This window comes from Alligator sinensis, unplaced genomic scaffold (genome assembly GCF_000455745.1).
Source record: "Alligator sinensis unplaced genomic scaffold, ASM45574v1 scaffold151_1, whole genome shotgun sequence".
Classification (NCBI taxonomy): Eukaryota; Metazoa; Chordata; order Crocodylia; family Alligatoridae; genus Alligator; species Alligator sinensis.
The window spans coordinates 344,372-356,523 of NW_005842534.1; the positions used below are offsets into that span (position 1 = coordinate 344,372).

The 12,152-nt window shown below is 39.7% G+C and overlaps 1 protein-coding gene across 1 annotated transcript in view; it reads left to right on the forward strand.

Annotated features, from left to right (window-relative positions):
• Positions 1 to 12,152, forward strand: part of LOC102385859 (adhesion G protein-coupled receptor A3-like) — a 529,567-nt gene that overhangs the window by 271,974 nt on the left and 245,441 nt on the right. Inside the window, exons 10-11 of the mRNA XM_014523782.2 lie at positions 6,811 to 6,960; positions 7,589 to 7,619. Coding sequence (XP_014379268.2) covers positions 6,811 to 6,960; positions 7,589 to 7,619 — 181 coding nt within the window. The remainder of the gene's footprint in view (positions 1 to 6,810; positions 6,961 to 7,588; positions 7,620 to 12,152) is intronic.

Below are 12,152 nucleotides of genomic sequence, written 5' to 3' on the forward strand. Positions count from 1 at the left end.
GCAGGAACCCAAACCTCTATGCCTGAAATGTCTAAGCAGCTAAAGATGGCTGCAGGGCAGGGGAATCCAAACAGCTGTAGGTGAGATCTGGAGGCTACTGAGCAGGATGCTGGGATGCTCTGTGTTTTGAGACCAGCTTTGGTCAGGGACATGTGAGGCTGAGACCTATGAACCCAGGGTCTAGGCAATGGACCTGGGGTGAGGGGGCATAGCCAGATCAAAAGGGCCAAAGCTGGGAAGGCTGAAGCCCAGGTAAGGGTTTTAGGGGCTTGAGAGGCCCAGAGTTGATTTGGGACTTGGAGGTCCACTCCAAGCGTCAACTGTCATTTGTGAGTCATGGGCATGGCTATAACATGACTGGAGGCCATAATATAGCCCCTACGGCATGGCTAGGACCATCTTAAAGGAGAAGTGCACCCTGTAGAGTTTGGGCAGAGTAGTCCTGAGGATTGAAGTAAAAGGAAAGTAACCTCTGGGGTTAGAAAAAGAGAAGATGCCTAAGGAGTGGCTACCCTGTCCTATGGAGGCAGCCTCCCCTTTAAGATGTTAAGATCAAGTCGAGGCAGGTGAGGCAGGAGGTGGAAGAGGCCAGGAAGAAGTTGCAGGTGAGTCAGATCACTAGGGGGCATCCAAGAAGGTTGGATACCCCAAGCCTGTTACAGTAGCATACATATAGAGGCTAGGGACAGAAGTGACATATAAACTGGTTTAAGTGATCACAAACTAGTTTAAACTTGTAACAGAACAGAAGTTTAGTGCATGTAAACTGCTTTCAAAATGGCCAAAACCAATTTAAGATAAACCTGGTTGGGTGTAGTTTCAGACTTAACTGATTTAGGTCAAACTGTTTTATGGAACTTCTGCCACAGATCCCTTCCTGGTTCAAGTTAACTCACAGTCTCCCAGCATCTCAGAATGCTTTGCAGCCCCGGGCTATGCTGTCTGCTCCAGTAGAGCAGGGACTGTCTCACCCCTCTGTTGCTTAGCCTGCATCCTGCCTGTGTCCATCAGCCCATAGAGATGGGGTGGGATGGACAGGGGAGCAGACCCCCACGCCCTCCTAGCTACAGAACATGGGGGGAAGGAAAGCCCTTGTGGTGGGGGCTTTTCAACCCTCAGCAGCCCTCCTTGTCCCACTTCTCAGCTGTTGATTGCTTCAGCCGCTGCCACAGGAGGGAGAGAGAAGTCCTCTGGGCTGGGTGCCTAACTATGCTGCCCAGTGTGGGAGCACTGGTGAACCCCCACCTTGGGGGGTTTTCCCCTACCTCAGCCTCGGGTCTCCCAGCTCAGGCAGCTGAGGGAGATGAAGGGAATTATTCCCTTCCCAAGACCCAGAGCTGCTTGCCTTAGGCCCTACGAATCTCAGGCAGCCTCAGGGAGTAGAGAGAAATTCTCTTGCTCCTCCACAGCCAGTTTTGCCTCAGCTGCTGCAAGTCTGAGGCAAAACTAGTGCAGGAGAGTGGAAGAATTCCCTTCCAGTCCCTGAGGCTGCCCCAGGCTAGCCCTGAGACTTGCAGGGTCTAAGGCAAGCAGCTCAGGGGTTCAGGAGAGGACAGCATGGGGTTGGGGACACTTGGCTGGGCTAGCAGTGGCAATGGCCAGCAGGCTGGGAGATGCACTCTAGTGCCCCTGCCTAGTGGCCTGGGTCAGTGCAAGCCTCCCCCTGCCTTTCCCAATTGAAAACTGAATGTCTGTTCAGTTGGTTATTGGTTCAACCTATGCAGCTTAGAGGAAGCTGCCTAGTTTGAATCGCAGCTTAGAGGAAGCAGCCTCGGGCTTTTTGACTGTCTGTACTTAGCCATATTGGCGTCAGTCTCTTTAAAAAATGTTTTCTGTATAGTAGTGGAGCCAGATCTGGATCACAGGGGATCCTTCTTAGCATCTACAGTAGCGCAGTCACAGGGGCAGAGACACAGATTGGGCAGCAGCACCAGTGTGGATCAAGTGGTGGCAGCAATGCAGATGAGGCAGCAGCAGGTCCAGTGAGGGTTGCGTCTGCATGGTCCTCCCTTACCCCCTGCCTCTGACAGCAACTAGCCCAGCCTCCCAACTTCCAGTAGCCCACTAGACTGCCATTGGTCCAAATGACACAGATCCTCAAAAAAGATCCAGCTTGTGGGCTAGATGTTTGACAATCCTGATATATAGCATATTAGAATGATTTTTTTTCTGTTGCTTAAAAGCATAGACACTGCATTCTTTCCAGTTCTGAAAATACAATAGCCCAATGTGACCATGGTGTTTTAACGGAGCATCTGGTGACCATAGTTTTATTGCACATCTTGGAAGAAGCCTATGTTTAGGCACACATTTGGGACGTTAAAGGCAAGATTTGGTGAGAGTTGCTATTAGAAGGCTTTTTGAAAACAGAGAGCCTCAGTTTTCAATAGGAAAAGGGTCTGCCATATCTTCTCTTCCACAAAAGAAAGTATTAAAAAAAATCATTTTTGAAATCATTCTCTACTGTATTCACCAGGCACCTCATTCTCTTCTGTATTACTCCATTTTTACCCCACCGTCATAACTACATATAATTATTTGCTAAAAGTCATATATAGGGCCATTAATGTCAAAGATAGAAATAGTCCCCTTTATTATTTCTTTCAGTCCTGTCTCACTGAGTCCACAGCTGGAATGCTTCTATAGTCCTGGTTAAATGTGCATGTCCAAGTGGAACAAGGCATATAAGATAATTTTAGAAGCTCTAGAGAAATAGAGATTTTTTTATACTGACATTAAGAATATCACATGCTTCTGGAGGTTAATGGAAAAAAACCCCACAGGCCAAATGGTTTATTTTGGAGAAGGAAAATGAGAGGTAAGACTGAAGATTGGGGAAGTTGAGGCAAAACAGGGGTCAAGAAATAAAAGGATGGAATTTTGTAGAAGGGAGAATGGTTCTTAGAATTGTACAACCCTGCACTTGCTTCCATGTCTGCTTTCATCTGCCACCCTACACTCATGCCTCTGCTTAACCTGTCTCACTCAGCTACTCTCTTTTGTCATCTTCCATTCTTTCACTGATTTCTGATCAGCCTCCCTCCTACACTAAGCTTATTTTACCTGCCCAGAATTTATTTCTGTTGGCTAGAAATTACCACACTTCTCTCCTTTCACTAGCATCTTTTCAAAATAAACAAACATGCAAATATGTGTGTGGGCTTTGATTTCAGCCTAACAATTTGAACATTATCATAGTTTATTGAAACTCTCACCACACCCTTCTTTCCCATCATTCTATACATTTCCTATCATTCCCTATGTTGGTCATGGAAATTGCTAAATCTCATGAGAGAGGCTGCGTACTGCCAGCACACATTATTTTATTCAATCAACCCTTTAGATTGTATGTTTTCCAGGTCAGGAAGCATTTACACTTTCATTTCTGTAAAGCACTAAATGAATACATTATACCAGTTATGCTGTAGCTTGACTATGAAAAAGTAATTAGGAGCAGCATATACAGGGGACATGTGTTTGAGTTAATATCTTCTTGTGCTCACTACAAAGTTTAAGTAAGTCTGCACATCTGTCTTCTGTGCCTACTAAAGCTACTGCTGGCTGGACTCTTCTTTTTATCTGTTTAGTTCTGGGAAGGTCATATTCTAGTTTATTACCTGAAAAAAAAAAGAAATATTGGCATGATACTTAACAAACAGTGCTATCAGAGGTGTAGAGAAAAGAGGAGAATTACTTGTCGATCTCTTATTCCCTTGGGACTTCTTCAGAAAAAGGACATCAGAGATACCATTTGAATTAAACTAAACTAAAACATATGTGCAATATTGTGACAACAGAACAAGGAAATAAAATCTTGAAATATGATTTGTCTAGAACAGTTGGTATGGAAATCCAAACTTAAAAAAAAAAAGTTCTTATGAAGGAAAACTGAGGTTAATCTGAAGAAAGGAAATTAAATAAAATAGTTTGGCTGGTGGCATACTACAACAAAGGTCTGCCTTTATTTTTCCTGGTCACTTGATTTGCCTCTGTGCCTGTTGTTTCAACAAATGAATACAGTAGATTTTCTGTTTCATGCTTCTTCCTTTATTCTGGATAACTACCTGCATCTCACACATACCAGCATTTTACACATATGTATACACATTTTCTTTACTGAACTTATGTTTTTATTTCTGTTTTCATTAATCAATTTCCTGGGTTTCCCTTTCTCTGTTGGAAGAGTTTTAAAAATCATATTATTCATCAATATTTTTATTCTTATGATTATTTAATATGAAATTACATGTTTGATAAACCGTTAAATTGTTTGACACTTTAATATCATAATTATATTAAATGATTATTAATAATGATGATAAAAGTTGCAGCATAATTGCTTGCTTGTAATTTTCTAATGCCTTTTTGTTTGCCACTCAGGTGTTAGATAGTTGTCAGTGCCTGAAAATTTTGTTTTTGGAGGGATGAGGAAAATTCTTTCTCCTGCCTCCCCTTCACCTCTCCCCTTTTTTTAGTAGTTGCCTAACATGGAGAAAATGCATGTATCTGCTGTAAAAGTATTGTAGCCTGCTGTAAAAACAACACTTGAGATTTGACTGCTGAGATTTTTAAAATTTGGCATGAACATAGTTTGATTTTTGCTAATATAATCATATTTTATTGAATTAACTCAGGGGGTGGACATATGTAACAGTTATATTGGTTTCAAGTCCTGTTTCATGCAGGCTTAAAGCTAGTCATTTTGCTCAGGTATACCATTATAGGAACATGAAAACCGTTAAACAGGAATATTTGATATAGGCTTGCAAGTAGCAAATCTCTTTAGAGTTGAGAATTAAATTTGTTCACAGCTTCAAAAACATTTTAAAGTTCTTTGTTGAACAGTTTTATTAAAAATTTGGCAAGGCTTTTAAAGTTCATGCTTAAATTTAAGTATATATTTCAGCATCCTTATGGACAAGTGTTTAGTGCTTATATATTTTACTGTGTGTAAACCAAAGCACTCAGTACTTTGCAAGAATTAATGTAACTTGGTTCTGATATATTTTTAGCATTTAGGTAAGAGTCTAGTTCATAGACTGGCTTTGATTTTCTTGTTGGAAACCTAATATGCTGTTATAGAACTGACCCCTCAAACATGTAGAGTTCAACATAGAACGATATCCAAAATATTAAATTGTATAAGTCAACAAAATCAATAAAAATATCCTATGATTCTGTAAGGGCCGTGGCAGATGTTACACTTAAATCATGATTAACCAGTTATTCATGTCTTAAGTAGCAGCCCAGCCACACATTCAAGCAATTAATATATGATAAAATGGAATAAGCCACAAAATACGTGTAATAATTTTGTGGCTGGTTCCCATGACGGCTTAAATTGAATATGTTGTCAGTGCACTCCCAGCTTTGGGAGCTCAATAGAGCCATTCAGTACAGTGTAGCACTCATGAGGCTGGGAGTGCCAGTCAGCTGATGGGCTCTTCCACCCATAGAAATACTGAGCACTTACCTTGCTCCTTTCCAGTGCAGGGGAGCCAGGATCATGATCCCAGGCCCCTACATTGGCAATAGGTTGAGACTGGGATCTGATCTCACAATTGTTCCTCCTGCCATGCACATGTGGCATGCCAGGAAGCATGATTGCTGAGATCGGGAATCAGATCCTCTCATGCCTTTAAAAGAATGTCTTTCAGTGGCCTAAGTTTCTGTTATGTTTTGTAGAATTTTCTCATGGTGCTTTTACACTTCACTCATGGCTGGAATTATATAAATGTATCAATTGGTAGCAAACATTGTGAATTAATAAAAAAACTTTACCTGTAATATGCACACAGAAATTAACCCTTCAACTAACCCTCCATTTTTAAATGGAATCTGGTAGCTAGTATTTCAAAAAACTTACAAGGTTATGCCTGAATGCTGAGCTGCTGAAGAACAGAGAGCTTGAAGTGCTGATTCTGCACAGCCAGGGGGGCCCTGGTACACACGTCTCAGCATGTTCCATAGTCTCCCTCAGTCTTCCTGGACACAGAATGGCAGCAGTGCACAGGGCCGAATGGATTGGCTGACCCAGACGCTTCATCAGCCTGGATGTTTCTACATGTGCTCTGTGAGTGGGGGAGTGCTTTAATTAGAGCACCTCTGAGAGTTGCTTTAATTAAAGAGCCTGGAGCATCTCATGTATCAGCATCCCCACGCTTAAAAATGGTGGCAAGGTCACTTTAACTAAAGCTCATCTAATGAGCTTTAGTCAAAGTACCCCATCTCCTATTTATAAGTGCAGGGATGCTGATAAATGAGACGCTGGAGTCTGCTGGAGCACGGTAATTACCACGCTTTAGCAGACTCAATTAATCAAGCCTGCTTCAACACGCTATAATTACAGCACATTGGAGCTGCTTCATTGCTCATGTATAGATACCTCCTGTCTCCCTTCAGCACAATTTGGGATTGTGACGTGGGTGTATTCTGCTCCCTGTTTGCCTGGAGCACCAGAGTCCAGCAAGTGACGTACTTCTTGGGGAGGAAAGCACCTTGGGATGTTGGAGGGCAGTGCTTTGGCTTCTTTGAGGAGAGAACGTTTTCAGACATTTGCTCTCTCAAGAGAAACTCTCTCTGGAATTTTTTAACCCTGATTATTCCCAAGTTATTTTTCTTCTGGAGCAGCCATTTTTACTCTGGGAGAAAAAATCCTAAACGTCTGTACATCTGTGGTTTCTCCTGGGAGATGAGCGATCCTCCCAGGAGAAACCAAGTGTCTGTACATGGCCTTTGGTTGCAATACTAGCATGAACATAAGTCTCTGTAACCTAGATATTATATGTAATGCTTTGGATTTATTTTCAGATGCACATCAATGGAACCACTGCTCCTGAATTTTCCCGCCAGCTGATGGCTTACACAAGAGGTGCTTCCAACTTTGCAGATAAAATGGATATTATATATTTAGCTTTCATAATGGAAAAATTAATAGGCTTCATGGATGAAGTTGAAGATGTAAGATACTAAATTGTCTAATATATTCATTCAAAAGCATGTACTTTACTTTTTGACATGGTGTTTTTTTAATGTATTCTGGCATACATTGCAACACAGCATCTAACATTTCTTACTGCACTTGTGAATTTATATGCTCTGAATATTCAGCAGTGTGTTTCTTCATGCCTAAGAGGAGGTTTGTGCCTTCCCATCTGACTGGCAGAGCCATTGCTGCTTTGAAACAAAATATTGTACTTCAGAATGCAAACCGTTTACTTTATTTTGAGTCATTTAAAAATATACAGTGGATAATATATCAGAACTCCAGATGCTTTCCCATCTGGATGTTCGCTTAACTGTCTGTGTGTCACAAATGCTTATTCTGTTTCTTCTGTACCATCAACAGAATAGGTATGGAAGATGTTTTCACTAAAGTTTTGAGGAGCTAAAAATGTATTTCTTGTTATATGAAGATGAGAAAATGCTTCTTTCAAAGGATAACTTTCTATAGAAGCTTTTAGCACAATGGATGACAGTTACAAGGAAATTTAATAAAAAGTTATGGAAACCTCAAGGGGAAAATAGCTTTTTTTATATATAGAGAACAGCAAGGATATTCATAATAGTTTTCAATGTTAATTTTCAGAGTAACTACTTGCATAAAGATTTCTTAACCTGTAACTTTTGCATACATGCTAGTTAGAGTTAAAACATTTGTTTTCTTTAAGTTTCATGATTTTCATTTCTTTCTGGCTTTGGGGTTTGTGATAGTTAATATTTTAGTACCACTTTAATAATGCCTCCAACTTTAATTTCATCATCATATGCCAGACCTAAAGTGCATACCAAATGCTCTCCAAGAGTCATATTTCAAAGCTACAACTGCATTTTAGCTTCTTGGCTCAAAATCCCAATATGATGATGTTGCTTTTAACACAGTGTGAGAATTTACCATCTGAGTAGAAAAATTCCTATTAATAATTATAGTTCCCTCCCTTTATTCTATTTTGGTTCTGATACTGACAGTTTATACATTATTTGCTACATAAGCAAGCACCACTTCATATCTCCTTATGGGCATCCCTATCCTTCCTTATGAAGGAGCTTCTAGTCCTATACACTATTCAAGTATCCACACAATTCCACCCTTCTTCCCTGATAATCCATGCCAATTATGTCCCAATCCCTCACACTACATACCATTTCCATCCTCTCTGCTAATGGCTCCCTTTGTTTCCTTCTCCCACTTTCAGCCTCAGTTTGTTTCATGTTGCTTCCTGGGCTTGGAAATGCTTCTAACTTCCAGGTTTACTAATCAGCTTCATCTCTTTCAAATCCCTCATTACCACCCTGATTTTACCTATTTATATATTCCTGAACTGTTGTCTTTTTGCCATGCAATCCAAGTGACAAGCGCCTTATCCATATGTGGAAGTTGCACTGATTTTGCTAAAAATTGCTTTAAAATAATGCAGTCTTCTGTACGGACATACCCACACAGTTAAATTTGAAGCAATAAATTCCAGAGTAGTTTGAGCCAGAGTAAACCACTTCCAGGTGCAGCATCTACATGTGCACCCAGGACAGCACCAATGTGAGCCAGGGCAGAACAGTTTACACCAGGGTCACTTCTGCCTTGCTTGGCCTGGGCTGTCAGGAGGCACCAGAAGTCAGCCCCAGCCTCTGGATGGTGGTTTTGGGTGGCAGAGGGGCTGACTGGGGCACAAGGGTGCTGGCTGGGCTGACTGGGTGCAATTTACACCTGTGGTCAGCATCTACACATGGGTTTAATCACACTTAGGGTGCAGACACAAGTGCAGCTCCCAGCTGTAACTCAGGATGATTTCTGCAAAGAGTTCTGAGTTACAACGTTATCCCAGACCAAACAGAAGTTCACTATTGGTTCTAGTGGGGAGGGGAATCTAGTGCCTGACTGAAATCCTGCAGCCAAATTTCCATAGCAATGGTTAAGGTTCTCTGCCACTGCTTGCTATTTTCAGAATGGGAGGGGGGAAAGGTAGTCGAGGGAGCTCATTCTTGGGGTTCCCCAGCTGGTGTTGAAGGTTGGGAGTGAATTGGAGCCCCCCACCACCTCAGGGTTGGGGAGACTCCAATATACCTGCCCCACCATTCAGAGGGGCTGGAAACCACCCAGACTGAACTCCCTTTGCTCCATTTCCCCCCTTCCATTCTAAAAACAGGAACAAGCTGGGAGCTTTACAGATACAAGTTACAAAAGACGCTACATTTTGGAATGTCTTTATCTGATACCTCATGCAATGGGTCATATTTTCACCCAATTGGCTGTTTTTGAAGCTGTCTGCAACCATGCACTTGGGTTTGATCAAAGCTATAGACTGCTTTCTGTGGCCAAATCAGGCAAAAAATGTCACTTTTGTCTGCACCCTTAATTACCCCATCATAAGATAATACTGTCAGTACTGTCTTATGAAGACATGAATTCATTTGCTGCAGCCTAATAGTGTTACACATATAGATGGTGATGCTTTACTCAGCAGCTAATTAGTTTACTTCGCAGTTAAGCGCGCACATGGGTGTGGACACTATATATTATATTGTAACTGACTTATAGCTCAAGTTAAGTTACTATGTCAGTTGTGAATGAATAAAAGTGTGTTCAAAGAGATTTTCATTAATTTAAATAATTTTTAGTTAAACTGGTACAACTCCTGTGTTGAGACACTCCTTAAAGCTATCTCTCAGCCAGTGCTGAATTTTACTTCATTGAATGATTTCCTAATCCTGTCTGGTGTTAATGTCGCACACTGTGGAGTTTCTGCAATTAATATCTCCTGCTTAATTAATTTCAGTGTAGCATATCTTACTATCGAGAGGACATATTTATATTTAGTCCAGATTGTCTTTATTTGAGAGCATGCCATTATTCTCTGTTTTATTTTTATTTTAAAATACGATTTTAAAATCCTGGATGTCCTATCTTTTATGTATCTATTATTATTCTGACCCTATTGAATTGTTGCTTAGCTGAGCTATATGTTTTAATTTTTTTTTCATAAATTACTCTGTCCACTTTCTTAATCTTTTTTTATTGCTGTTCACCATGTCAATTACACAATTTGTCAACAGCCTTCTAGTGATTACGTTTCCAGACAAGGAAAAATAGTTCCAATAGAGTTGCTTAGGAACTTTATAAAGAGGTCCCATCATGTCTTTCTCCTTTGGAATGGGAGTGCTTAATACAAAATTTAAAATTGTATTGTTTTTTAGGACCATAAACTCAAATCTAATTTTTATACTTAAGCCATTCCTTAACTCTATTTCACTATTACTGCTTTCAAGATGTTTTCCTTTTACTGAATATTTGAAAAACTTCAAGTGAAGATCCCACAACTTCTTTAGACAGGGTTTTCATTTTTCAATTGCTCTTCTAGTTGGGAAGTTTTTTCATGAGATTTGATATCAGTTACCTTGCCACAGTTTAAACCCATTGCTCTATGCCCTGTCCTCTGTAGAAAGGGAGAATAATGTTTCTCTACCTTCTGCTTGGCAGCTCCTCAGATATTTGAAAATTGCTATCCTGTCTCTTAAATCTCCCTTTGTCCAAACTAAATAAACCTTGTTCTTTGGTCTTTTTTCACCTGGCTTGCTTTCCAACCTCTTTATCATCTTCATTGCTCACCTCTGGATCCTCTCCAGTTTCTCTGTATTCTTTATAATGCAGTGCTCAAAACTGGACTCCATATTCCAGCTGAGGTGTAACCATTATTGAATAGTGATACCAGTAACATACTTACACTGGATTTTTTTAATGTAAAATTGCATTTGTACTTTCTGTGACTGCATTACATTGCCAAATTCATGTTCAGTTTGTGATTCACTGCAGCTTTCAAATTGTTCTCAGTAGTACAATTGCCAAACTACTTATCCTCCCTATTCCATATTTCAATTCCAGAATATCTCTTGGTACCTTGTTCACATTAGAACTCAGTGTTCAATACCTATATTTCCCGAATAATATTAGTGTGCGTGTGTGTGTGTGTGTGTGTGTGTGTGTGTATGTGTGTGTGTGAACTGAAAAAATGTCACATCTACACTTGTGGAACAGAAAATTTCTTTCAGTATAATTTTTCCTTACAAATGTTTCCCTTCTCCAGTACTATTTTTTTTTCTTGGAGTCTTTTTATATAATATAGGATACTACTTAAAAAAAGTAAGATCAACGTGAATTTTAATTGGTTTAACAGATAGATTAAAAATAAGGTGATTACAATCATATTTGCCTATTTTCTGAAGTGTATATCTCTTAACTTTGCCATGTAGGACAAATTTATTTAAGGACCCTAAGAGAGTGGGTTCTGATCTTCTTTCTTGAGTTTACTAGAGCTTTTACAGTACAGATCCACAGAAGCAAGAAAATGAAATAACAAATGTTTAACTGATTTTCAAAGCGGCTGTGGACCTGCAAATCTTGCTAACTTAAAATGGAATGAAGTGTGAGTTAACATTTCTAGAAATTGGGCTGTCATAGACTGTACATAGAGACAGTGAAATCAACCACACATAATAGTGCCTAATCCACAAATATTTAAAAATAAAGAAAAAGAAAAGAAGGATTCCTTTAAATCTCTTTTATATTTAGTAATTAAAGGTGTTATTTGTAATGATAAGAAAGAAAACATTGTTGCCAAAGAAGCATTTGAGGCTTTCTGGTAAATTATTGTACCTGTCAAAATACAACACACTCGTATTGTGGGTCCTACAATATTAATCCTAAAAGTACCTTCATTTTGTGGGTTTCATCCTCTCTACTATCTGAAATATGTAAATGAAGTAGTAAATGAAAAACTCAAAATTACCAACCAGAGATGATCACAGCTATAATCCACAAGTAAAGTAGGAAAACCCTTAACTTAGTTTATTTACTAGGAAAAAGTAAGACTGATAGCATCTGCTTTAACCCCAAATTAATAATTAAAAAAAACCTAATCAACTAGCCAACCAATCAAACAAGCCAAATAAAAGTGACTGTCTCACAGTTAAGTAGCAAACATCTTGTTTATGTTACTTAACACTTCTGTGTTCTCAGTTTCTGTATTTCTCTACATTTAATGATTTAACAGAGGGGCACATCTCCCTAAATGATAGAAGATTCTGACTTTCAATTGCACTCATCACCGGTGTTGTTGCTTTAGTTGTCTAATAGTTTTCCTTGTAATGACTTTTCCCTA